The following is a 27667-nucleotide window of genomic DNA, read 5'->3' on the forward strand; positions in this document are numbered from 1 at the left end:
CTGAAGGCAGATGCTCAGCAGCCTTCAGCTGAGCCACCCAGGCGCCCCTCACAGCTGGTTCTGTACTTTATATGGAAATGCACAGGAGTGGGACTGTGGTGAGTGCCTGAGTGGCTCAGTTGGTTAAGCATCTGCCTTGGGCTCAGGTCATGATCCCAAGATTCTGGGATCAATTCTGCATTGGGCTCCCTCCCTAGCAGGGAGTCTGTTTCTCCCTTTGTCTCTACCTGCCGCTCTCCCTGCTTGTGCTCTTTTGCTCTCTCTCTGACAAACAAATAAATGAAATCTTGAAAAAAAAAAAAAAAAGCTTAAGGTTTGTAAAAAAAAAAAAAAAAAAAGGAAATGCACAGGACTTAGAAAGTCTAAGACAATCTCAAAGAACAACAAATCTGGAGGGCTTACTGGGATTTCAAGACAAAGCGAGCTATATAAGACAGAGTGGTCAGTGTAAGAAAAGGTAAGTAGGTATTTACTGGATATCTATATGAAAATAAGATGAATCTGGCCTCTGTCTCACACTATATACAAAAATTAATTTGAGATAGATCATACATTTAAGTACAAAAGCCTCTAGAAGAAAAGATAAGAGAAATTCTTCATGAATCAGGAGATTCTTCAAAAATCAGGAGATTTTTTCTTTTAAGGTGACACGAAAAACACTAACCATAAAATAAAAACATCTCCACTCATTAAAAGATATTAGAGGGAAAAGGAAAGCCACACTGGGAGTGTATATTCTAAATATATACATATGGCAAAGAACTCTTATCCAGACATGAAGAATTCCTATATATCAAACAACCCAGGTTATAAAATGGGCTAATTCTCAGGGGAGTGTCTGTCAACAGGCACTTTACAAAAGAAGCTATCCCAACGGTCAAAAAGAACATGATAAGGAGCTTCACTTCTCTACAGGTCAAGGACACGCAAAGAATACCGCAAGGAGATATCACTAGACACATAGCAGAAAGGTTACACTTTAAAAGACTGACAAGGGGTGTACGGGCGGCTCAGTTGGTTAAGTGTCTGCCTTTGGTTCAGATCATGATCCTGGGATAGAGTCTCACATCGGGATCCCTGCTCAGTGGGGAAGAGCCTGCTTCTCCCTCTGCCTGCCGTTCCTCCTGCTTCTGCTCGCTCTCCCACAAATAAATAACATCTTAAAAAGACTGAGGATGCCTAGTGTTGCAAGGGTGTGGAGCAACCGCCACTCACACACCCATTGCTAGTGGCGTATAAAATGGTACAGGCATTGTGTAAAACTGTTTGGCGATCCTTATACAAATATAATCCGTGACCCAGCAGCTCCACTCCCGCGTATATACTGAAATGAGTTCACAAAAAGACTTTTACACGAAAGTAAACAGCAGCTTTATTCATAGTTGTCCCCAAGTTGGAAACAACCCAAATGTCCATCAACAGGAGAATAAACTGTTTGTATTTATAAATCAAATATTACATAGTGACTAAGAAACAATCGGCACACAGAACAACAGGGATGTTTGAAAAACATTATGCTGAGTGAAAGACGGGAAACGAGCTTTTTTTTTTTTTTTTAAGGATTTTATTTTTATTTTTTTTTCTGGGTATTATTTTGTTTTATTTTATTATTTTTTTCCAATTTATTTATTTTCAGAAAAACAGTATTCATTATTTTTTCACCACACCCAGTGCTCCATGCAAGCTGTGCCCTCTATAATACCCACCACCTGGCACCCCAACCTCCCACCCCCCCGCCACTTCAAACCCCTCAGTTTGTTTTTCAGAGTCCATAGTCTCTCATTAAGGATTTTATTTTTATTTATTCATGAGACACAGAGGTAGAGGGAGAAGCAGACTCCCCATCACCCAGCAGAAAGTCCAGAGAGTCAGGAGAGATCCCAAAACCCTGGGATCATGACCTGAGCCAAAGGCAGACTTAACTGAGCCACCCAGACACAGCCTAACAGGCTGATTTTATTTTTATTTTTTAAAAGATTTTATTTATTTATTTGACAGACAGAGTTCACAAGTAGGTGGAGAGGCAGGCAGGGGGGGGGGGAAGCAGGCTCTCCACTGAGCAGAGAGCAAGATGCGGCCTCGATCCCAGAACCCTGGGATCATGACCTGAGCCAAAGACAGAGGCTTTAGTCCACTGAGCCACGAAGGCACCCAACAAGCTGTTTTTAAATGACGTTCAGGGGCGCCTGGGTGGCTCAGTGGGTTAAAGCCTCTGCCTTTGGCTCAGGTCATGATCCCAGGGTCCTGGGATCAAGCCCCACATCAGGCTCTCTGCTCCGCAGGGAGCCTGCTTCCCCCCCCCTCTCTCTCTGCCTAATTGTGATCTGTCTGTCAAATAAATAAAATCTTAAAAAAAAATGACGTTCAAAAATAGGTAAAATTAACCTATAGGATAGAAGTCAGGATAGCGATCCCCTGTTTTCTCTGGAGCCCTGGAAACGTTCTAGGTTTGAACTGGTGGTGGTTACATAGGCTTTGCTTTCAAAACATATACGTTTTGGGACGTTTGGGGGGCTCCCGTCCTGATCTCTGGGTCTGGGATAGAGCCCTGAGTTGGGCGCTCTGCTTAGCAGGGAGTCTGCTTCTCCTGCTGCCCCTCCCACCCTGCTCCTACAATCTTTCTCACTGGCTCTCAAATAAATTTTTTAAAATGTGCATTTTGGGGCACCTGGGTTGCTCCGTCCTTAAGTGTCTGCCTTGAGCTCAGGTCCTGATCCCAGGACCCTGAGATCAAGCCCCACATCTGGCTCCCCACTCAGCGGGAACCCTGCTTCTCCCTCTTCCACTCCCTCTGCTTGTGTTCCCTCTCTCACTGTGTCTCTCTGTGTCAAATAGATAAAATCTTTTTAAAAACGTGCATTTTGCTTTATGTGAACACCTTCAATAAAGAAAACAGGAAAAACAAACTACAGATAGTCTGGAAATTTTTAAGAAAAAACACTTCATATGAAACACTAATGGACACAGCTTTAGCCATACTCAGAGGGACATCTATACTCATTAATCCTGTGATTACCCAAAAATACTAAAAATAAAGTGTATTTAATCCAATAAACTATTAAACCAATAAGATAAGCAAAAATAGCGTTTAAATAGAGTAAAGTGGAAAGTAAGGAAGTATAAAATGAAACAGTAGAAAAGTAAGTAAAAGAAAATGTTATTTCTTTGAAGGGACGAATAACATAGAGCAACGAACAGGTTTTGAAAATACCTGGGGTCCATCAGCGGTTCTTGTGATTTTTGTCTCAAAACTTCGGTGCTGTGTTCCCATAGCAATGGAACTTGGTGAGGTTCATTCATTTATTACATGTTAAAGAATCTGTTGGACCTCGAAATCCTCAAGCCACAGTTTTATGATCTGGTAAGAGAGACCAAGAGGTACAGCAGATTTCAGCTGCTTTGTGCGTGGCAGAGAGCAGGTGCCTGGCCATTTACGCACCTTAGAACACTTCAGGGGCACGACGGCTCCCATAAGGTAGGTACTGCCCTCATCTTGGAGACGAAGTTAACCCAGCTTGGCCGCTCGGGTTGCGGCTGTGAAATCAGGGCTGACCCTGGACTCCGCAGACCAGGAAGGTAGGAAGAAGCTCTCTGGATTCAGAGGCGATGGAGGCGCCTCCATGGGCTCTGGTGTCGGGAGCGGAGGCCTGAGGCGCGGTCCCGTTAGGCCTGCGGGATGGAACGGGCAGGTGCAGGCCCCGAGACGCGCGCGTGCGCGGGGGTGATCTGGGTCGGTAATTTGCAGCCAGGCGACAGCCAGGTGCAGCCGGCTGGGTGGCGGGCGCGGGTGCAGCGCCCCCTGGGCGGGCCGGTGGGCTGGCGGCCGGGGACGCGCGCGGGGCGGCTCGGGGGCGCGCGCGGGGCGGCGGGGACGCGCGGGGCGGCGGGGACGCGCGGGCGCTGAGGCCTGCGCGCCCGGCTGCGGGAGCCATGCGGCGGGCAAGGAGCAGCGCGGCGGCCAAGCCACGCGGGCAGAAGCGCCCCGGGGCCTCCGGTACCTCCGGGGCCCCCGCGGCCACCCCCTCGGCCCCCAGCGCCAGCCGCGCCCGGCGCTCCGCGGGTCAGGCCGGGGGCGACAGCCGGGAGGCGGCGAGGCAGCCGTCGGCGAAGCGGCGGCCGAGGCAGTCGTCGCCGCGGGCCCAGGAGGCGGGCCCCGGGCAGCCGCCACCGGAGCTGCCGCCGCCGCCGCCGCCGCCGACCCCCTCTACCCCGGCTGCCACTGTGCCTGACCTGGGCGACCAGCGGGAGCGCTGGGAGACGTTCCAGAAGCGACAGAGGCTCACCTTCGAGGGCGCCGCCAAGCTGCTGCTGGACACCTTGTGAGTGCGGCCGGGCACGGGAGCCGGCGCCACGCGGGCCCCCTCGGTGCGGGAGCGGCTGTCGCGCGGGCCGGGCCAGCTTTTCCAGTCTGCTTCTTTTCCGCACCGGAACCGACGCGTGGCCCAGCTTAGCCCCAGGCGCGTCCCTCATTCGCACAGCCGCGTTGCCTTGGTGCGGCCGTGCGGCCCTGGACCAGACAGGGCGCTGCGCCCCCGGAGCGTGTGGAGAGCCGCGCCGCGTCCTGGGACACAAAGGGTCTGTCCCGGGGACAGCCATCGTGCTTGGGACGCTGTCTCTCTCTTGGCGCGCCGAAGGCGCGGGGGCCTTTCCCAGTGAAAGGAAGATAAACCCCACGACTTTGCGCCTACCTGACTCCCTTTTTATATTTGCGCACGTGTTTTTTTGGAGAGTGGGTGGGAGGGCGAGGTGGCGAGACGGGGAGAAAAGCTTGAATAGTTTTGAACCCACCGGGAGGCGAGATCCCGTTATTGTTCCCGGCGCTCCCTGGGAGGGAGCGGGAGTGCGGGGGAGGGGGCATTGATCCCGGGTAGAAGCGCGCGCAAAGAGATGCTCGGTATTCTGAGCAGCTGCGCGGTACCCAAGGGGAGGGGGAGGCGGAGGCCTTGGTTCTCCGCCGAATGATGCTCCCGGGTGGCTCGCTTTCCTTCGCCCCCAGCTTTGCTCCTGCGGGAGAAGAACCTCCATCCAGGTCCTTAGATCGCCAGGGGAGGATTTCAGAGTGTCTGGGATGTTCGAAATGAGCTATTAACTCTGGCAAGGGCCGCCCTCTTTTCTCCAAATGTGATAACATCTAGATCCCAGCCCTGAAGAACAGTTGTGCTACAGAAAAATATTTTAGTGCCCCAATAATCTATCTATGCGCCCATTTTTCTGTGAATTCCAAGGAGCGATCAAAACCACAGGAGGAAAAAAAACAAAAAACAAAAAACAAGGATAACCCACACTTGCATAACAACCTGAGGGTAACTCCTCTTCTTGAACAAAAACGTTCCTTTGTCCTTAATCCGGAAGAAGTTCTCTTAGTTAGGATGAGTCTTCTCGGAGATAAAAAACTTGGTTTCCTGTGTGCTTCACTTTCTGATTTATCTTGGGTTAGGGGCTGAACATTTTTTAATATTCATCATTAAATATGTTTGAGCCCCTGTGGTGAGCCACCAGTTGCTAAATGTAGGTGGTATAAAGATTCTCAGAAATGTAAAACTCAAATTTGAAGTAAATTTTTACTTTAAAACAAACTTGATAAATGGTCAAGAAAAAGATTTTTACATGATAAAAGACAAGATTTTTTTTTTTAACCTATCCGATTGGTGTGAGTGCATACATTTATTTAAATAACCAACCAGAGCTCGCTCACTCAGCTTATATGCAAAAAAGAATGTATAACTCTGCACTGTTTTTGTTATTATTGTATAGAAAGAAGTCTGGAGGATTATATAGCTAGTAGTTAACTGTGGATCCCTTGGGTGTTGAGATTATCAGAGACTTTCCTTTTTAACATCATCAAATATTGTAATGTTCTAATTTTTTTTTTTTTTTTACAACGAGCATTATTTGTGTATGCAGAAAAGATTTTAAATACATCAAGGAAACCTATTCAACTTGGAAGGAAACGGGGCGGGGTGGGGGGACATTCAGTCTTAATAATAAAAAAATGTAAATTAAAACTGCTGCAAGCTATTTTTCTGGTAATCATTGTTTGAGCAGGTGCAGTGAAATGTTCTCTCATTATTGAGAAGCGTTCAGCCCTTTTGGAGGTCAGTTTGACATTTTTGAGACTTAATAATGTTCCACTAAGGGTCTGGCTTATGTATGTTTCAAGAGGATTAAAATAGTGTGTAATGTGTATGTATAGCTCTGTAAAGAGCTCTGTTTATGCAAAATCCTGGAGGGGAATATAGCAAATTCCAAGAGCCTTTCTCAGAAGGCTTTTCCAAACCACCAGACTCAGGGCGCCTTGTCTTACTTTTTCATAACAGCCTGTGCTGCCTTTATCACAGTCCCTTAAAGATAGCTTGGGTAATTTGTTTGATGACTGCATGAGGTTGGTAAGGCCAGAAACCAGGTCTGCTGTACCTTGTTTACTGCTCTCTCTCTCCGGTGCCTTGCTCAAAAAACTCTTAGTGGGTTTTTGACATGCAAACAACAATGTTTAAGTGGTAGGATTAGGTCCTTCACCCAACTCCCATGTACCATGTATCTGGAATGTTTTCTTTCTCACCGCTTAACGGAATATGAGAAAGAAAAAAGAGAGGTCAGAGAAAAGGCTCTGAATCCTTTCTTTTATTTATTTCTATTATTTATTTAATTGCCAGTCCAACCTCAAAAGCAGAAATACGTGGAAGGGGCCGTCGTGTAGAGAAGACTTTTGTCCTATCTTGCTTCCTTCTTCTAACAAGGAAGGAGAGAAGCAGCAGGAGCTGGTCGGGGAGGTCCCTATCTTTCTGATTTTTTTTTTTTTTTTTTACAGATTTTATTTATTTGACAGACAGAGATCACAAAGAGGCAGAGAGGCAGATAGAGGGAGAGGGAAGCAGGCTCTCCGCTGAGCAGAGAGCCCGATGTGGGGCTCGATCCCAGGACCCTGGGACCATGACCCGAGCCGAAAGCAGAAGCTTTAACCCACTGAGCCACCCAGGTGCCCCTCTTTCTGATTTTTTGTTGTTGTTGTTGTTCAGAAATCCTTATCTTTCTGATTTTTTTTTTTTTCTGGGGTTTCATTTAGCGAGTACCAGGGCCTGGTGAAGCATACAGGAGGTTGCCACTGTGGAGCTGTTCGCTTCGAAGTTTGGGCCTCGGCTGACTTGCACATCTTCGACTGCAAGTGAGTGTTTCTCTCCCCAAGTTGCTGGAAAGGACTTCTTAGTTAAAACAGAGTCACCTCGAGCAGTATCTGGGGAGTCATAGTACCCATGAAACCGCATCAGGGAGCTGATCGTTGTTGGCATCAGGTGACAGGGACATAAGGGTTCCTTGTTCTTTTTTATTTTTCTCCTTTTGTATGTGCTAAATGTTTTCAGTAATAAGATTTTTTAAAACATGGGGGGGGCTAAAAATAATTTGGCCCGCTGTTTGTGTGTGGGGTGTGTGGGGTGTGGTGTGTGTGTGAAAGACAGCATTTCTACAGGAGAGCCCCCCAGGGACACAGAGTAAGGTCCCCCAGCTTCTGCCACTCAGCGTCACCCCAGACCATACCGTTGGTGGGTTGATGGGGAGTGGTGGTCGCTGGACTTAGGTCAGTCTTGGTACTGAATGGGAAGCCTTGGGTGGGCACAGTCTTCCTAGGGGTCCAGAGTTGGGCGCAGGTGAAGGGGAAATGAGCGGAGGATATGCATCCCGGGGAGCTTACCATGTTCCAGGCCCTCTGGCTCTGTTCTCCATGAGGCAGATGGTTCTGCCAGGATCTGTGGAGGGTTTCCTTTGAGCGCCTTCCCAGGCGTTGTGATAGAACAAGGACAGTGACTCCTGAACCAATAGTTAGCATATGACTCATGGTTCGCCAGGATCCAGTCCTGTTGTTAGAGAACTCTGTATGAAATCAGGAATTTTTGTCAAGGCGGACTGAGAAGGGGGTTTAGATTTCATCCCTAAGGTGATAATTTGGAGGGCCCATGTGACTCGGAGCTAGGCTTTCTGTGATTACAGAGGTGGGAAGCGGGAAACGGAAGCTTCCTTGTGCGTTTTGGTGTGGGTATCCCAGAAGCCTCAGACTGTAGCTATGCCTGGTACTTGTTTTGTAAGCATCTCTAGAATTTAACAGTTCCCTTTACTGCAATAAACTGGGGGGGGGGCCGGAGTGGCAAGGATGTGGTTGCTATGGGCCTGGTTTTCCCAGTGCCAAAAGGGGCTTCCCCTCCGGAGTCGGCCAGGGCCGGACAGGCTGGGTGGGGCCCCATTGGAGCTTTTGGTGCTGTTCACGGCCTTGGAATTCCTCTGTCTTTTTGTAGCTGCAGCATTTGCAAGAAGAAACAGAATAGACACTTCATTGTCCCGGCTTCTCGCTTCAAGCTCCTGAAGGTTAGTGCTGAGAGCAGGCGTGAGGAGCCCCTGGCTTCTGGCAGGTTCCCCGGGGGTGGGGGGTGCAGGCAGGTGGCACGGAGCAGAGCAGGATCTCTTCCTCGATTGTCCTTGTCATCCCGGGTTTCATGCGTATTTCTGCAAGGTCATGTTATTTTCCCCCCCTTTATATTTTGGATGCATATTTGATAGTACTGTGGAAACATTAAAAGACAATCAAAAAATAATATGATCACTCAAATCCTATCAACCAAAAGTAACCGCTAATTTATTTGGGTATATGTCCTTGTCCATTATTTTCTACCTGGTAAATGGAGCTAAATAATAATAATGATGACATTGTATATGCCATTATCGAAGTAGGATTTTGTCTTTCGTTCTGCTCTATGACCGACTTTTATTATTTCCCACTGAAGAATATATGACTTAAACAAAATTTTTTAATGGTGAATTCAAAATTTTCTTGAGGTGCAGCTGACGTGTAACATTATTAGTCTTAGGGGTACATCAGAATGATTCAATATTTGTATATATTACAACATGTTCAGCACAATTAAGTCTAGTTAACATTTGACACCAAATGTAATTAATTACAAAATCATTTTTTTTCTTGCAATGAGGACTTTTTTTTTTTTTTTTTTTTTTTAGATTTTATTTATTTATTTGACAGAGAATGAGTTCACAAGCAGGCAGAGAGGCAGGCAGAGAGAGAGCGGGGAGCAGGCTCCCTGCCCAGCACAGAGCCCGATGTGGGGCTCAATCCCAGGACCCTGAGATCATGACCCGAGCTGAAGGCAGAGGCTTAACCCTCTGAGCCACCCAGGCACCCACCTATTTTATTTTTAAAGACTTTATTTATTTGAGAGAAAGAACGAGCGAAAGAGAGCACACAAGTGGGGGCAGGGGCAGAGGGAGAGGGAGAAGCAGGCTCCCTGCTGAGTAAGGATTCTGATGTGGGACTGGCTCCCAGGGCGCTGGGATCATGACCTGAGCCTAAGGCAGACACTTAGTTGACTGAGCCACCTAGGCACCCCTCCATGCCATTTTATAACTGAAAGTTTATACCTTTTGATCTCCTTCACCCATTTTGCCCCCCTCCCCACCGGTCTGGCATTAAAATGGTAAATTTGATGGCATGTGAACTATATCCCAATTTAAAAAATCAAGTGCATGTCTGATACCAATAATGAGTACTAGGAAACTGAGATTAAAACTGAGGTGCCATTTCTTTCTTTCTTTTTAAAGATTTTATTTATTTATTTGATAGAGAGACAGCGAGAGAAGAAACACAAGCAGGGGGAGTGGGAAAGGGAGAAGCAGGCTTCCAGCCAAGCAAGGACCCAGATGTGGGACTCGATCCCAGGACTCTGGGATCATGACCTGAGCTGAAGGCAGATGGTTAATGACAGCCACCCTGGCATCCTACCATCGTACCATTTCAAGTAATGCAAAGAAAATTAAATAGTTAGGTGTTCAACTAACAAAACATGTCCTTTTTCTCTGTACTGAATATTACAGGAAGCCGAGAAAGTTCCTGAAGAAGAACTTAATGAGTAGATACCATGTGTCTATAGACTGGGAACCCAACGCAGTATTGATGTTTGTTCTCCCCAAACTGTTTATGGGTTTAAAACCATTTCTACCAAAATCCCAGGAAGGCTTTTGCAGACATATACAAGATTACTATACATTTTTTTTAAAGACTTATTTATTTATTTACTTATTTGGGAGAAAGAGAGAGAGCATGAGCAGGGAATGGGGGCAGAGAGGGAGAGGGAGAGAATCTCAAGCAGGTTCCCTGCTGAGCATGGAGCCTGAGGTGGGGCTCGATCCCACGACCCTGAGATCATGACCTGAGCTGAAACCAAGAGCCAGTTGCTTAACCGACTGAGCCATCCAGGTGCCCCAAGATTACTGTAAAATTCACTTGGAAATACACAGGCCCCAAAATAGCTAAATTAATGTCCACAGAGAACAATGAAGTGAGAGAAACTAACTGCACTCGGTATGGAAGCTTCTTCCGTGGACATGGTCATCAAGGGAGTGGTCAGAAAGAGATGTGGATCCGTAGAAGAGAATCGAGCTGCAGTGGTAGACTCGCTGCAGTTAGCTCAAATTATGTTTCAAAGCTCCTGTTTCCTTGTTGATTTTCTGTCTGGGTGATCTACCCATCAATGGAAGTAGGGGTTAAAGCCCCCTGGTATTACTGTATTATTGTCTGTTTCTTTAGTTTTCTTAATGGTTTCCTGATGAATCTAGGTGCCCCCATGTTGGGTATATTATTTACAACTGTTACATCCTCTTTTTTTTTTTTTTTTTTTAAGATTTTATTTATTTATTTGACACAGAGAGAGCACAAGTAACCAGAGCAGCAGGCAGAGAGAGAGGGGGAAGCAGACTCCCTGCTGAGCGGAGAGCCTGATGTGGGGCTCGATCCCAGGACCCTGAGATCAATGACCTGAGCTGAAGGCAGACGCTTAACCCACTGAGCCACCCAGGCAACCCCGTTACATCCTCTTGTTGGATTGTTCCCTTTGTCATTACATAGCGTCCTTCCTCTCTCCTTAATGGTATTTGTTTTCAGGTCTGTTTGGTCTGATGTCAGCATTGCTCTCCCTGCTTTCCTTTTGCCTCCATTTGCACGGTCAGTGTTTTTCCATCTCTTTACTTTCCATCTGCATCTGTCTTTAGGTCTGAAGTGAGTCTCATAGGCAGCATACTGATGGGTCTTGCTGATTTAAAAAATTGTAACTTTAGGGACGCCTGGGTGGCGCAGTTGGTTGGACAACTGCCTCCGGCTCGGCGTGATCCTGGAGTCCCGGGATCGAGTCCCACATCAGGCTCCCAGCTCCATGGGGAGTCTGCTTCGCTCTCTGACCTTCTCCTCGCTCATGCTCTCTCACTGTCTCTCTTTCTCAAATAAATAAATAAAATCTTTAAAAAAAAAAAAAATTGTAACTTTATTATTCCAAGGAGTTTTCTTATGCTTGGTACAGATTTTGAAAGGTACAAAAGCAAATCTTCCCTCCATTCTTCCTCAGTCCCCAGATCTCTTCCTCCCCCGCCCCCCGCAATCATTTCCTAATTTATTTATGCTCTTATTCCTGTACTTGCAGCTTTTTTTTTTTTTAAAAGCATATTTCCTTATGTGAATGTACCAGAAACAGTTTGCTATGTATGAACTTCTAGGTCGGGTGCCATTTTTTTCCCCAATTATAAACAACACTGTGGTGAACCTCCCTATGCGTAAATCTCTGATAATTTAGAAGTTATTTCGTTCGGGTCGCTGGTCAAAGAATACAAGCTTTTGGGGTGCCTGGGTGGCTCAGTTGGTGAAGCATCTTCCTTTGGCTTGAATTGGGATCCTGGGATCCTGGGATCCAGCCTCACATCTAGCTCCCTACTCGGCAGGGAGCCTGCTTCTCCCTCTGCTGCTCCCCCTGATTGTGCTCTCGCTGTCTCTGACAAATGAATAAAATCAAAAAAAGAAAAAGAAAAGGCTTTTGGTACACTGTCGCTAATATGGGGCAGGCTGGGGCTTTCACTCTATCCTGGGTTCCCCTTGCCCCAACTGTGGCGCGACACGCTTTGCTGTGCCCTTGCTGTAATGGTGTGTTTCAAGACGTCTCCTCTATGAAATCGCTGGGGTCTCGGAGTGCCATCTTCTGTCGCATCTGACCAGCCCCTGGCCTCGCAGGCTTGGCGTTGAATAGATCAGCCCCTAATTGAGTGAATGAATTTGTGAGTCCTGGTCTCTCCTAGTGAGTGAGATTTAATCCTAGACACTTGGGGCCACCTTGTCTCCTTTTCTTTGTCTGCCCGTTGATCCTTTGTGTGGGTGACTGGCGGAAGAGGGGGACCCTTGGACTGCACACTGGTCCCCATATTCCCCATAAAGCCAGAGAATGCCGGTGTGTTCTGCTCAGAAGCGTGCTAGACGCTGTGGCCCAGTTCAGCTTCGCCCCAAGTGCCGGGGACCGATGGTTCCTGAAGGTGCCACCATGTAACAGCCTTAAGCTCTTGGGTCTCGGAATTGGTACTTTTTTCCCATTTTTCCCTCCTTGGGCCTGCTCATCAGTTTATTTTCCTGGTGCTCTACGGCACCGCCCGTGGCCCCAGCCTGTTGAAGGGGTGTTTTTATGTGTTTTTGTTTTTTTAGCTTTTTAAAAAAAAGTTTTGTTTATTTATTAGAGGGAAAGCAGAGTGAAAAAGAGAGCATAGGTGGAGGGGCATGGGGAGAGGGAGAAGCAGGGTCCCTCTGATGCCCTGCTGAGCAGGGATCCTAATGCGGGACTCGATCCCACAACCCAGGGATATGACCCGAGCTGGAGGCTTAACTGACTGAGCCACCCAGGAGCGCCGATACAGCTTTTTATTCTTTTATTCTTGAAGCCTGTGGAGGGTTTTGAGCAGGGTGGTGACAAGGCTTGCTTCAGCATTTTTTTGTTTTGTTTTTTAAAGAATTTATTTATTTATTTGACAGAGAGATATCACAAGTAGGCAGAGAGGTAGGCAGAGAGAGAGAGGAAGAAGCAGGCTCCCCACTGAGCAGAGAGCCCGATGCGGGACCCGATCCCAGGATTCTGGGATCATGACCTGAGCCGAAGGCAGTGGCTTAACCCACTGAGCCACCCAGGCGCCCCCAGCGTTTTATTTTTTATTTTTTAAGATTTTATTTATTTATTTGACAGATCACAGTAGGCAGAGAGGCAGGCAGAGAGAGAGGAAGGGAAGCAGGCTCCCTGCTGAGCAGAGAGCCCAATTTGGGCTTGATCCCAGGACCCTGAGATCATGACCTGAGCCGAAGGCAGAGGCTTTAACCCACTGAGCAACCCAGGTGACCCTGCTTTAGCGTTTTAAAAGCTGGCTTGGCTGCAGTGTGGGTAGGTAGCCATGGAGACAGGTAGGTGGTTAAGAGGTTGCTGGGGTGGCCAGGCGATGGGAACGTGGGCTTGGGTGGTGGACATGGAGGTGGAAAGAAAATAGATACTTGAAATTTATGTTAGAGAAGTGGCTCTAGACCTTCAGTGAGTGCATGATTATGTGGACGGCGTGTTAGGGGCCCCGCTCCGGATTCTTTAGGTCTGGGAGGGGGACCTCGAGAAAAAGAAAAGAATTTATTTATTTATTTTTAGAGAGAGCAGGTTGGGTGGGGGGAGGAGAGCGAGAGAGAATGTCAAGCAGACTCCGCACTGAGCGTGGAGCCGGACATGGGGCTTGATCTCACAACCCTGAGTCATGACCTGAGCCGAAACCAAGAGTTGGGCGCTCAACGGACTGAGCCACCAGGTGCCCCGAACTGTCTCAATCTTCTTAAAGGTTTTAAAAGTTTCCGAGTATCCCAGTTTCGTGAATGTTCATCATTGCTTTGACCAGTCTTCTATTGACAGCTGTTTCCAGTTTTTCCCAATCTTTAGCCTTGTTCTAAATAGTGCTGGAATGTCTGTATACATGTCACTGGACACGTATGAGGTTTGATCGTAGGATTAACTCCTAGAAGTGGAATTGCTGTGTTAAAGGATGTGTACATTTTCAAATGTTGGTAGATGTTGCCGAATTCTACCAGTTTATTTCCTACGATATTGGAGAGTGTACTGTTTGTCCAACTGTTTTTTATTTGTGTCCTCCTGACAGTGAAAAAAAAAAAAGAAACCTCATTGCCGTTTCTGAGTGTGCTTATCATTTCGTAGGTGAAAGAGTGATTTGTTTTCCTTCTGCTCTGTCATTTTGCCCAGTTTCCCATTTATCTTCTCCATTAAGGAAATGAGCCTTGTGACCATGATGTCTGGCAAATATTCTTTTTTTTTTTTTTTAAAGATTTTATTTATTTGACAGAGAGAGCGGGAGAGGGAACAGAAGCAGGGGAAGTGGGAGAGGGAGAAGCAGGTCTCCCGCTGAGCAGGGAGCCTGACGCAGGGCCCTATCCCAGGACCCTGGGATCATGACCTGAGCCACCCAGGCGCCCCTCTGGTGAATACTCTTTTCCTTGTTTGTCCTTTATACGTGGATTCAAGTATAGTCAATAGTTGTCTTCAGATCCTGGGCAGAGCTGTTGGGGGACATGAAGAGCCCATCGCTAGGGTCACCTGTCTCCCCTTTGAGGCCTAGGAGGCAGGCATTTTCAGTTTTCACTCCCTGGCATGGACAGGTTGTGCTGCCTTGCTGAGGAGCTGGGACAGCTGGAGGCTAAATCGTCCTATGTGCACTTGACTAAGAGAAACCACGAGCCTCTGTGCTCCGGCCTGAGGTGGCTCTGGGCAGTGTGGGCGGGTCCCTGTCCTTGCGATGCCTCTGTCTCTGTGGGAGACTGGACATGTCCTCATAACCCGGAGAGCCCTACAGAAGGGCGTCCCCTCCCCATGGAGCCTTTTAAAAGAGTGGATTTTTTTATGACCAAAAAAAAAAACAAGAGAGAAAAGACAAAGAATCTCTTTGCAAAAGGGAACATCTCTTTCGCTTGTTCCTCTGCAGGGAGCCGAGAGCATAACCACTTATACGTTCAACACGCACAAAGCTCAGCACACCTTCTGTAAGAGGTGCGGCGTCCAGAGTTTCTACACTCCGCGCTCCAACCCTGGAGGCTTCGGTGAGTGAAGGAAGCCGGCTGCCCATGCCGTGGGGGACACCGGGACACCTGCAGCCGCCCTGGGTTCATTGGCCAATTGCTAGGCTGGGCGCTGGCCTATCCAGCTTGCCTCTTGCTAGGCCGGGCTGTGGACTGGGGGTCTCAGAAGCACATGGCTCTTCAGCAACGCTCTTTTCCAGGGATGGGTTAGAAGATCGGCTCTGGTCACCCATCCAGATCCTGCCTTCATTTGCTGGTCGCTGGGGGCTGACTGTGGAGGGGTAGACCCGGAGGACAGGGGAAGGGCCCGGTTGGAGGGGAGGGACGGGGTAGTAGGGGAGGGGATTTTCACCCCGAGGATGGTTCAGAGAGTGAGGAGTACTGATAATGGTGTTAAAAATGATTGCATTTAAAAAAAATTTTTTTTTCAGTTTGTTTAAAATGTAAACAGTGAGAATCCCCAAGCCCCTCCTCCTCAGGTCCGACTTGGATCTGAGTCCAGTAAACAGCCCTCAGATGGTTGTTCAGAATGACACCAGTTGCGGTGTCAAAGTGACAGTCAAGAAATTTTGCTTTCTTTCTTTCTTTTTTTTTTTAAGATTTTATTTATTTATTGTCAGAGAGCACAAGCGAGCGCAAGCAGGGGGAGCCACAAGCAGAGGGAGAAGCAGATTCCCCGCTGAATAGGGAGCCTGATGCTGTTCTCGATCCCAGGACCCGGGGATCAAGACCTGAGCTGAAGGCAGATGTGTAACCAACTGAACCACCCAGGTGTCCCCCCCCAAAAAATTTTTAAAGCAATCTCTACGACCAATGTGGGACTTGAACTCACGACCCTGGGATCAAGAGTTGCGTGCTCCATGGACTGAGCCAGCCAAGTGCCCCCATCCCACCCCATTTCTTTAGCAGCTCCTCTGGGTTCCTCATCCGCCACGTGGGGAGGCCTTCCTGCCTGTCTTAAGACTCAAGAAAGGCTTTTGGAAAGTAGAAAATCCTATAAAGCCGGGCAGATTTTTAATACTTAGAAAGTTTTACTGAAACCCTGGACGGGGCCAGTGAATTCTTCACACTGCCAGTCTGAGAATGCTCTAGGCTTGGATTTTGGTACTGTGGGCTCTCAGCATGGTACTGAGTGCTCTCCAACCCTGGCATCCCCGGCTTGGGGAGTCTGATCCCCTCGAGCCAGGAAGGAAAGGGAGCCGGGAGGCTGCCGTTGCGGGGTCCTAAGCTTTAACAGTGATTGCAGCTGGTGCTCGAAGGTGTGGGTTTGTCTGCGAGCCGCTCTCATTCACACCCAGGACCTTTCTCTGTGTCCCCTCCCCCAGGAATCGCTCCCCATTGCCTGGATGAGGGCACCGTGCGGAGTGTGGTCATCGAGGAGTTCAACGGGACCGATTGGGAAAAGGCCATGAAGGAGCACAAGACCATCAAGAACATGTCTAAGGAGTGAGCTCCTGCTTCTCCCGTCCCGAAAAGGAGGAACCGTGGGAGCCAGCCGCCGTGCGCCGGTGGTGCCCGTGAGTGTGGCTGACCTAGGCCACTGGTCCCGACGGCCCGAGGCCACCCTGATCTCCGCAGTTTGCTCAGCCACCAGCTTCTTTAGGCAGCTCTTCGTCCTTCCAGCCCAGATTTTGATGTAGGCTAGTCATCCTTTCTCTTCTCAACTTTTGTGTGATCTTTTAGAAAAATAAATATTTTTAACATGAAAGCAGTCACTATGGTTTGTCATTTTCTCTGCTGCTTTGATTTTCGTCCTGAGGCCAGGCATTTCGTCTCGGATGTTTATCCACCGCTGTTACAATGTATGTGACCAGGGTTACCTGGGTGGCTCAGTGGGTTAAAGCCTCTGCCTTCGGCTCAGGTCATGATCCCAGGGTCTTGGGATCGAGCCCCTGATCAGGAACCTCTGCTCAGCAGGAGCTTGCTTCCTCCTCTCTCTGCCTGTCTCTCTGCCTCCTTGTGTTCTCTGTCAAATAAATAAATTTTTTAAAAAAGTCCTTAAAAAAAAAGTGTGCAACCGGGAGGCGACTTTCGCGAGCGAGGAGACATGGCGGAGTACACGCGGTTGTGGAACTGTCTGGCGCTGATCCGCCTCCGAAACCCGCCGGTCAACTCCATCAGTACGGCTGTACTCCATGGAATAAAAGCGGGACTGCAGAAAGCTCTAACAGACCATACAGTAAAAGCCATTGTGATTCGTGGAGCAGATGGCAAATTCTCTGCAGGGGTACAGGTCTGTGATTCATCAGTCTTCTACAACGCACAGTGCTCACCATAGCACATACCCTCCCCAATGTCCATCACCCAGCTACCCCGTCCCCCCGAACCTGCTCCACCCCAGCAACCCTCAGTTTGTTTCCTGAGATTAAGAGTTTCTAGGGGCGCCTGGGTGGCTAAGTGGGTTAAGCCACTGCCTTCGGCTCGGGTTATGATCTCGGGGTCCTGGGATCAAGTCCCACATCGGGCTCTCAGCTCAGCAGGGAGCCTGCTTCCCTCTCCCTCTCTCTCTGCCTGCCTCTCTGCCTACTTGTGATCTCTGTCTGTCAAATAAATAAAATCTTAAAAAAAAAAAAAAAATGTGTGCGACCAAACTGGTGGGGAGAGATGAGAAGGCGAATAGTTACGAAACAACTGTAAGGTTGTGCATGGTTGAAAGCCACGTGAGTTGTAAAGATGAGAGCTCTAGGAGTTCAGAGGAGAGAGAGGGCTGGATAAAGAAGAGCAGAACTACTAACTGGAGTTTTTTTTTCTTCTTTATGATTTTATTTATTTATTTGACAGATCTAGCGAGAGAGGGAACACAAGCAGAGGGAGTGGGAGAGGGAGAAGCAGGCTCCCTGCAGGGAGCCTGATGTGGGGCTCAATCCCAGGACCCTGAGATCATGATCTGAGCCGAAGGCAGATACTTAATGACTGAGGCCCCCAGGTGCCCCTTTTCTTTTTGCTTTTTTTTTTTTTTTTTTAAGGTAAATCGGCTTCTGATTTTTTTTTTCTGATTTTTTTTTTAATTGGTGTCAAATACCCATAACATGAAATTGACCATCTTAACTCTTTTTTTTTTTAAAGATTTTTTTTTTTAAATTTTATTTATTTATTTGAGAGAGAGAGACAGTGAGAGAGAGCATGAGCGAGGAGAAGGTCAGAGAGCGAAGCAGACTCCCCATGGAGCTGGGAGCCCGATGTGGGACTCGATCCCGGGACTCCAGGATCACGCCCTGAGCCGAAGGCAGTCGTCCAACCAACTGAGCCACCCAGGCGTCCCTTTTTTTTTAAAGATTTTTTACTTATTTATTTGACGGATTGAATGAACACAAACTGGGGGAGGGCCGAAGGGAGAAGAAGACTCCCTGCTGAGCAGGAACCCTGATGGGGGTCTCTATCCCGGGACCTGAGCTGAAGGCAGATGCCCAATGGACCGAGCTGCCCAGGCACCCCCCACCGTAACCACCTGTAACTGTCCAGTTGAACGGTGTTGACTTCATTCACACTCGTGCAGCCAACTTCCAGAACTCTCTGTCTTCCAGAACTAAATCTCTACACCCATTAAACAACAACCTGGGGGTGCCTGGGTGGTTCAGTGGGTTAAGCCTCTGCCTTCGGCTCAGGTCATGATCCCAGGGTCCTGGAATCGAGCCCCGCATCAGGCTCTCTGCTCGGCAGGGAGCCTGCTTCCTCCTCTCTCTCTCTCTGCCTGCCTCTCTGCCTACTTATGATCTCTCTGTCAAATAAATAATAAATAAAATCTTTTTAAAAAAATAAAAACAACCTGGACTCTCTATTTTCACATGAAGCAAGATTTGGGAAGGTCGAATGGAAAAGTAACTGTGTGAACAGAGGTTCAGGGCCCAGAGTAAAGCCAGAGTGGACAGCAGCCTTCCAATGGGAGGAAGCAGTAGAAGAGATCAGAAAAATATGCTGGAAGCTGGACTGTGGACAGTCTTGGATATTAAGCTCAGGAATTTGAACTTTATTTTACAGGTTTTGGGGAGGCCCCAAATAGCTTTGAACAGGATGAGGAACACCTGGCCTGTTTTGAATGGTTCCCCTGTGCTCCCCCCCCCCCGCAAAACCTTGCTCCCCATTGCTGTTTATTATAATTAAGTCAACTTTCCCAGAGCATTCCTTTTGCTCCCAAACACTGAGTGTGTACATAATGGCACGTGCTTAAAAAACACTCGCTCTTTGTTTAGGGAGACTGATGAATCATGCATCGACTTTGCAAAGTAGACTAGCCAAAGAGACGGAACAGGGAGAGGAAAGAACAGAGGGACTGGGGTTCTGTGTGGTCACTACGTCTTCCAAGTCGGTCGATGACACTTTAAGGCTGTAATGAGCTGGTTGGAAATTACACTGGGAAAAACACGAGTACCTGATCTACATTTCCTATTGCAAGATTTCATGAAAACACATACTTTTGTGGACCTTTCAGAAACCTCAGTGACGTCATCCTGGGCCTTTTCTGCAGCCTGCCTTTTTAATGACATCTTGGTCTTTTCCTGTCAATACACATGTCCTCATTATGGACGGTTACTCAGAATTGCATGGTATGGATATAGTTGTATTTTCTTTTCTTTTTTAAGGTTTTATTTATTTATTTGACAGTAGGCAGAGAGGCAGGCAGAGAGAGAGGGGGAAAGCAGGCTCCCCACCACGCAGAAAGCCCGATGCGGGACTCGATCCTAGGACCCCGGGATCATGACCTGAGCCCGAGGCTGAGGCTTTAACCCACAGGGCCACCCATGTGCCCCTGGATATAGTTTATTCAACTGGTTGTTTTGTTCATGGTTTTTTGTTTTTTGTTTTTTTCATGGAAAATTGAGTTTCCAGTTTCTCCTTTCTAGTGAATATTGACGGCAAACATCCTCTCCTGTCCCTCTTTTTATACTTGGATCTTTGGGGATCATTGTTATATGTCTTCTGCATTCACTAGAGGAAGGAAATGGTTCTAAACATTCCCGAGAATTTCCTCAAGTCAGCCTCCACTGGCTGAATTAGTGGATATGCAAGTGATGGGAAATCTTTCAGATTCTTCTTTTCTTTCCTGAAATCAAGCTTCCCTTTATTTATTTATTTATTTATTTATTTATTTAATTTATTTATTTGACAGAGAGCTCACAACTAGGCAGAGAGGCAGGCGGAGAGAGAGGAGGGACGGAGCAGAGAGCCGGATGCGGGGCCCAATCCCAGGACCCCGGGATCATGACCTGAGCCAAAGGCAGAGGCTTAACTTACTGAGTCACCCAGGCACCCCTCAACCTTCCCTTTAAAAGTGGGAGGCCCATGGGGCGCCTGGGTGGCTCAGTGGGTTAAGCCGCTGCCTTCGGCTCAGGTCATGATCTCGGGATCCTGGGATCGAGTCCCGCATTGGGCTCCCTGCTCGGCAGGGAGCCTGCTTCCCTTCCTCTCTCTCTGCCTGCCTCTCTGCCTGCCTGTGATCTCTCACTGTCAAATAAATAAATAAAATCTTTAAAACAAAAAAAAAAGTGGGAGGCCCAAGGGCCAGTGCTTGCTTTCGTGACCAATGAGAAGCTCCAGGCTGGTGCCTCCAACCCCCCTCCCAGGGGAGTTAGGACAGCCTTGGCTATGGGCCTCTGTGGTTGCTCTGGTTCCAGGCGGACCTATGGGTTCCGAGGGAGCACACTTCGGCTATTGCCTGGTGTTTCCTTCCAGCAGCAATGCTGTGGCCATCTGACCTGGGGGTCAGTCACACTTGAGCATTCCGAGCTCACGGGCTCTGATGAACCGAGAATGCTTTCCCATACAACCTAGCCTCTTCCAGACTACTCAGACCTCTCCTCAGTGCACTTACTTACACCACATGTTAGGGGAGCCTGGTTGGCTCAGTCCCCAGAGCATACGACTCTTCATCTCAGGGTCCTTAGTAGGACCCCATCTTGGGTGTGGGCCCTTCTTCGATAAATAAATAAATAAATGACTCCTTTAAAAAAAATCACTATTTAAAGTAAAAATAAAAGGGGAGCACCTGGGTGGCTCAGTGGGTTAGGCCTCTGGCTTCGGCTCAGGTCATGATCTCAGGGTCTTAGGATTGAGCCCCACATTGGGCTCTCTGCTCAGCGGGGAGCCTGCTTCCCCCTCTCTCTCTTCCTGCCACCATGCCTTCTTGTGATCTCTGTCTCTGACCAATAAATTAAAAAAAAAATCTTAAAAAAAATTAGACCACATGTTAATCAGCTTTTAATTACTGCCGACTCCACTTTCCATGTGGGTTTTCTTTATAGTGTTAGAAAAGGGACGGGAGCCCCACTGACGGGTGAGTGGGGACAAGTAGGACGCTGCCTTGACCAAGACCAGGACCCCTGAAGAACTAGAGCTATATTTTTGTTCCCGAACCTCTTGTGGTCCCAAGAACATAAACGTTCTGTAACCCCAGGGGCTATTCCATCCCGCTCTGTGTGTCTCTCCATAAAGGCTGACATAAGGGTCACTTTTCACAGAATTCGTCAACTTTACACGTTCTTTTATGCAGCAGCTAACCTCGATGCTTTTTACCACCTGCAGATGAGATGGGTGGTCTCCAGGGTCAGGAATGTATCCTCCAGGAAACCCTCCCCTGATCTATGTGAAGAAAATGTTGGAATTTTAATTTATCCTTTTAAAATTTCTTTTCTGTGTATGCTTTGAAATGTGTGTAGTAGCACTTAAAACATATATGTTGGGTTTTTTTGGGGGGTGTCTTTTATTCCTTTTTTTAAAAGACTGTTTATTTTTGGGAGAGAGAACAGAGCACCAAGGGGGGCGGGGGAGAGTCACGAGGCGAAGCAGACTCCCCACTGAGCAGGGAGCCTGATGCAGGATTCAATCCCAGGACACAGGATCATGACCTGAGCCAAAGGCAGACACTTAACCAACTGAGCCACCCAGGCACCCCCTAGTTTCTATTTCTTGAGAATAAATGCATGCACGTGGAATTACCCAGTCAAGGAATACATACATCTTGAATGTTTTTTGACATACTGATTTCCAGAAGGTTCTACCATCTTGTGTTTCCTCCAGCAGCATACATGTGTCCATACCCTCACCCACAGAACACTGGGGATTATTATTTATAGAAATCTTTACACAATAGAAAAGTGAAAAGTGGCATTTTCTTTTGTGCTTCTTTTGTTAGTAGTGTTATTTATTTTTTCCCCATTTATGGTGTGTATGTGTGTGTGTGAGAGAGAGAAATACCTATTCATGTCCTCTGCAGTCTTCAATTTCCTTACTAGAAACCTCTCCCACCCTAGTCCAATCGCCACCTTCAGTGAAAAATGGATTTTCTTTCTTTCTTTTTTAATTTTTATTTTTAAGTAATTCTACACCCTGCATGGGGCCCAAACCCACAGCCCCGATATTCAGAGTCACGTGCTCTACCGACTGAGACAGTCAGGAGCCCCTGAAAAATGGATTTTCATTTTTGCTTTCCTTTGCTAGCTCCGGCTACTACTTAGACTGAAGAGTTTTTCATGTTTATCGTTGGGCATTTGGATTTGAGTGTTGTAACATTTTAAAATTTTTTGTTGTGAAATACCTGTCTTTTACTTTACATCTTATAGGCTTCCAGCCTAGCTGGGAAGGTCTGTCCCACTTCAAGGTACATATGCATTTAGTCCCCCAAATTTCCTAAGTGTTATTTTAATATTTTGATTTCTACATGAAAATCTATAATTCTTCTAGGATGTATTTTTGTATTTGGTATAAGGTAGGGAGTTTTTTCTTCCAAATGCCTGACCAACCACACACTTTCATTAAATACTTTCTTACTAATTGAACATAATAAAAAAAGGAAAAAAAAGGAAAATAAAAATAAAATAAGCTGACAAAAAACAACAACAAAATGCTTTCTCATTGAATTAAAATGCTACCTTTATTGGGTGCCTGGTTGGCTCAGTCAGTTAAGCACCTGATTCTTCTTTGATTTTTTAGATTTATTTATTTATTTTAGAGAGAGAGAGAGCATGGGAGGGAGGGACAGAGAAACTCAAGAGGACTCCGCCTGGACACAGAGCCCGAGGCAGGACTCAGTTCCACAACCCTGACATCATGACCTGAGCATAAACCAAGAGTGGGGTGCGCAACCGACTGTGCCACCCAGGTACCCCAAGCATCTGACTCTTGACCTCAGCTCAAGTCTTGATCTCAGGGTTGTGAGTTCAAGCCCCGTGCTGGGTCCCATGCTGGGACCCACTTTCAAAACAAAACAAACAAAATAAAAAAATAAAGTATCACCTTTATCATAGAGTAGTTTTTAGATAATTTGGATTTGTGTCCAAATCTTCTCTTCTGTTCAACATGGGTTTACTCCAGTATTTATATCTTTTTTTGTTTTTGTTTTTCATTTTAAATAACTGTTTTTGGGCGCCTGGGTGGCTCAGTTGGTTAAGTGACTGTTTTCAGCTCAGGTCATGATCTGAGCGGCCTGGGATCGAGTCCCGCATCGGGCTCCCACCTCTATGGGGAGTTTGCTTCTCCCTCTGACCTTCTCAGCTCTCATGCTCTCTCAAATAAATATATAAATATATAAATAGAATCTTTTTTTTTTTTTAAGATTTTATTTATTTATTTGACAGACAGAGATCACAAGTAGGCAGAGAGGCAGGCAGAGAGAGAAGAGGAAGCAGGCTCCCTGCTGAGCAGAGAGCCTGATGTGGGGCTCAATCCCAGGACTCTGGGATCATGATCTGAGCCGAAGGCAGAGGCTTTAACCCACTGAGCCACTCAGGCGCCCCAAGAATCTTTATATAAATAAATAAATAACTGTTTTGAGGGGCGCCTGGGTGGCACAGTAGGTTAAGCCTCTGCCTTCAGCTCAGGTCATGATCCCAGGATTCTGGGATCAAGCCCCACATCAGCCTCCCTCCTTGGCGGGAAGCCTGCTTTCCCTCTCCCACTCCCCCTGCTTGTGTTCCCTCTCTCACTGTGTCTTTCTCTCTGTCACATAAATAAATAAAATCTTTAAAAATAAATAAATTAAATAAAATAAAATACAAACAAGATTTGTAGTCTGTCGTGTTTACTTCACATTTACAAAGCTAGCATGTCAGACAAGTATCACCAGTTTCCGAGAGTGATGCCAAGTGTATCGTAGAGGGAACTAGAACATTTTAATGTAATCTTATGTTCACACTATTTCTTGAACTGAGATATAATTCACATACCATAATTCACCCTTTTCAGTCTAAGAGGTCTGGGTTTTAGTCTATTCACAAGCTTGTCCAACCTTCAGCACATTTTCATCTCCCTGTGTTCATTGGCAGGCACTCCTTTCCTCAATCCCCAAGCCCTGGAAACCACTGATCTCTTTCTGTCTCTACAGATTTGCCTATTCTGGACGTTTCATATAAACGGAATCTACCATATGTGGCCTTTGTGTCTGGTGTTCATTCAGCATCACGTTTCCAAAGTTCATCCTCATTGTAGTGTGTGTTGGGACTTCATTTCTTTTTATGGCGGAGTAATAAACAAAATACCATATTTTGTTTATTTTTCATCAGTGGATGGACATTTGGGTTTTATGAATGAGGCTGCTGTGAACACTCGTTTACAAGTCTTTGTATGAACATATGTTTTCAGTTCTCTTGGGTATAGACTTAGAACTGCAATTGCTAGGTCCTATAGGAAATCTTGAAGTTACTAAGGAACCGTGAAATTGTCTTCCACAGTAGCTACACCATTTTACATTCCCACCAGAAATACATGAGGGCTCTCATCGCTCCATATGCTCACTGAGTCTTGTTATTCAGTGTTTGTTAGTCTGTTTGTTTTAATCATAGCCATCCTAGTGGGTGCCAAGTAGTATCTTATAGTGTGTGTGTGTGTGTGTGTGTGTGTGTGTGTTTAATATTTTATTTATTTATTTGACATATAGAGAGGCAGTGAGAGAGGGAACACAAGCAGGGGGAATGGGAGAGAGGGAAGCAGGCTTCCCACCGAACAGAGAGCCCAATGTGGGGGCTCGATCCCAGGACCCTGGGACCATGACCTGAGCTGAAGGCAGACGCCTAACAACTGAGCCATCCAGGCACGCCTCTCATTGTGTTGTTATTTGTATTTCGTTCAAGACTAGTGATTGTTGGCCATTTGTATACCTTCTGGAAGAATTGTATGTCCATGTGCTTTGCCTATTTTTTCAATAGGTTGTCTTTTTGTTGAATTGTAAGGGTTCTTTATATATTTTGGATACTAGATCCTAATCAAATAAACGATTTGCAAATACTTTCTCCCATTTCATTTTCTTTTTTTTTTTTAAGATTTTATTTATTTATTTGACAGAGAAAGAGAGAGAGAACAAGCGGAGGGAGTGGCAGGCTGATGGAGAGGGAGAAGCAGGCTCCCAACTGAGCAAGGAGCCCAATGCAGGGCTCGATCCCAGAAGCCCTGGATCATGACCCGAGTGGAAGACTGATGCTTAACTGACTACGCCACCCAGGCACCTTCCATTTCATTTTCTTGATGGTGTCCTTTGAAGCACAAGTTTTCTATTTTTTCTTCTGCTTGTACGTTTGCTGTCATATTTAAGAAACTGTGGTCAGGGTGTCTGGGCAGCTCAGTTGGTTAAGTGTCCGCCTCTTGGTTTCTGCTGGGGTGCTGATCTTGTGGTTCTGATATCCGGCCCCGCGTGGGGCTCTGCACTCAGCCTGGAATCTGCTTCAGATTCTCTTTCCCTCTCCCTGCTGCTCACTCTCTCTCTCTCTCTCTCAAATAAATGAATAAACAAAATCTTAAGAAAAAAATAAAAGAGGGGCGCCTGGGTGGCTCAGTGGGTTAAGAAATAAAATCTTTAAAAACAAAACAAAAATGAAAAACAACTTAGGTGATGATGATGATGATGATAGCCTCATTCCCCCGAAGTCCACTTAGTTTCGGACTGCTGGGTCTTGGTACATAGTCTTTATTTAAGTTGTATTCTTTTCTCCTGTTTTTCTTAAAAGCTGTTACAGAAACAGTGACTGAATTTTATTAATCTCACAGCACCTATAAATAAAAGAATATGGCTTTTCTTCTTAGTTTGTTGCTGTAATGAATTATATTGATGCATTTCCCCAAGTGAGACCATTGTGACATTTTAGAATAATATCCTGCTCCGTCATGGAACAATATTCCTTTTGATGTCCTGCTGGATTCAATTGGCCAGTATTTTCTTTTACATTTTTGCATCTGTAAAGGCATACTCCAGAGATACTGTGGTTGGTTTCCAGACGGCCACAATAAAGTGAATACTACAATAAAATGAGTCAAATGAATTTTTTGGTTTCCTAGTGTGTATAAAATTATGTTTACACTAGATTATGTATATTAACATTATGTCTGAAAAGAAGCACACACCTTAATTAAAAATATTTTATTGCAGGAGCTTGGGTGGCTCAGTTGGATGGTATCTGCCTTCGGTTCAGGTCATGATCGGGGAGTCCCAGGATAGAGTCCCGCCTCGGGCTCCCTGCTCAGCGGGGTGTCGGCTTCTCTCTCTGCCCCTCCCCTCCTCATATGTTTTGTCTGAAATAAATAAATAAAATATTTCAAAAAACTCTTTATTGCTAAAAAGTGCTAACCATCACCTGAGCTTTCAGTGAGTTGTCATCTTTTTGTTGGTGGAGGGTCTTAATTGGTTGTTGATGTCTGCCCATTGATCAGGCTGGTGGCTTTGGAGGTTGGGGTGGCCGTGGCAATTTCTTAAAATAACAGTGAAATTTGCCGCATCAGTTGCCTGACTCTACCTTTCACGAACAATTTCTCTGTAGCATTCGATGCTGCTGGATAGCATTTTACCCACAGTAGAGTTTCTTTCAAAGATCAGAATGGGTCCTCTCAAACTCTGCTGCCACTTTATTAACTCAACTTATGAAATATTCTCTTCTCTCTCTCTCTCTCTCTTTTATTTAGAGGGGGCAAGGGACAGAGGGAGAGAGAACCTTAAGCGGGCTCCACGCCCTGACGCGGGGTTCGACTCCATGACCCTGAGATTACAACATGAGACGAAATCAAGAGTAGGAGGTTTAGCTGAGGGAGCCACCCGGGCGCCCCACTTTATAGAATTTTCTAAATGCTTTACTGTCATTTTAACCGTCTTCAAAGCATCTTCACCAGGAGTAGATCCCATCAAGAAACCATGATCTTGGCTCATTCATAAGAAGCAGCCCCTGGGGGCTCCAGGATGGCTCAGTGGGTTAAAGCCTCTGCCTTCGGCTCAGGTCATGGTCTCAGGGTCCTGGGATCGAGCCCCGCATCGGGCTCTCTGCTCAGCGGGCAGCCTGATTCTGCCTCTCTCTCTCTCTGCCTGCCTCTCTGCCTACTTGTGGTCTGTCAAATAAATAAATAAAATCTTAAAAAAAAAAAAAAAAGCAGCAGCCCCTGATGTGTTAAAGTTTTCTGAGCTCACAGCCACTCAGTCCATCTTCAGGCTCCGCTTCTCTTGCTGTTGCCACCACATCTGCAGTGACTGCCCCCACTGAAGTCTCGAACCCCTCACATTCATCCGTAGGGTTGGAAACCACTTCTTTTTTTAAAATTAATTAATTAATTAATTTGACAGAGAGATCACAAGTAGACAGAGAGGCAGGCAGAGAGAGAAAGAGAAGCAGGCTCCCTGCTGAGCAGAGAGCCCGACATGGGACTCGATCCCAGGACCCTGAGATCATGACCTGAGCCAAAGGCAGCGGCTTAACCCACTGAGCCACCCAGGCGCCCCTGGAAACCACTTCTTCCAAACTCCATTTCATGTTGCTATTTTGCCCTCTTCCCATGAATCCC

At 46.7% G+C, this 27667-nt stretch overlaps 1 protein-coding gene across 1 annotated transcript; it reads left to right on the forward strand.

The window, feature by feature from the left end:
- The first annotated feature begins 3915 nt into the window (after window positions 1–3915).
- On the forward strand, window positions 3916–16628 carry CENPV (centromere protein V). The gene is made up of 5 exons (XM_044249176.1): window positions 3916–4319; window positions 7064–7162; window positions 8286–8355; window positions 14827–14941; window positions 16246–16628. Exons 1-5 carry the CDS (start codon window positions 3931–3933, stop codon window positions 16368–16370), a joined length of 798 nt encoding a protein of 265 aa, XP_044105111.1. The 5' UTR covers window positions 3916–3930; the 3' UTR covers window positions 16371–16628.
- Window positions 16629–27667: the final 11039 nt, after the last annotated feature.

This window comes from Neovison vison, chromosome 5, assembly GCF_020171115.1.
Source record: "Neovison vison isolate M4711 chromosome 5, ASM_NN_V1, whole genome shotgun sequence".
In the NCBI taxonomy this organism is placed as follows: Eukaryota; Metazoa; Chordata; class Mammalia; order Carnivora; family Mustelidae; genus Neogale; species Neogale vison.

Coding starts and splice junctions, on each gene's coding strand:
- CENPV (XM_044249176.1), top strand. CDS start 3,931: ATGCGGCGGGCAAGGAGCAGCGCGGCGGCCAAGCCACGCGGGCAGAAG. Junction 7,163..8,285: donor TTGCACATCTTCGACTGCAA/GTGAGTGTTTCT, acceptor GTCTTTTTGTAG/CTGCAGCATTTGCAAGAAGA. Junction 8,356..14,826: donor CTCGCTTCAAGCTCCTGAAG/GTTAGTGCTGAG, acceptor GTTCCTCTGCAG/GGAGCCGAGAGCATAACCAC.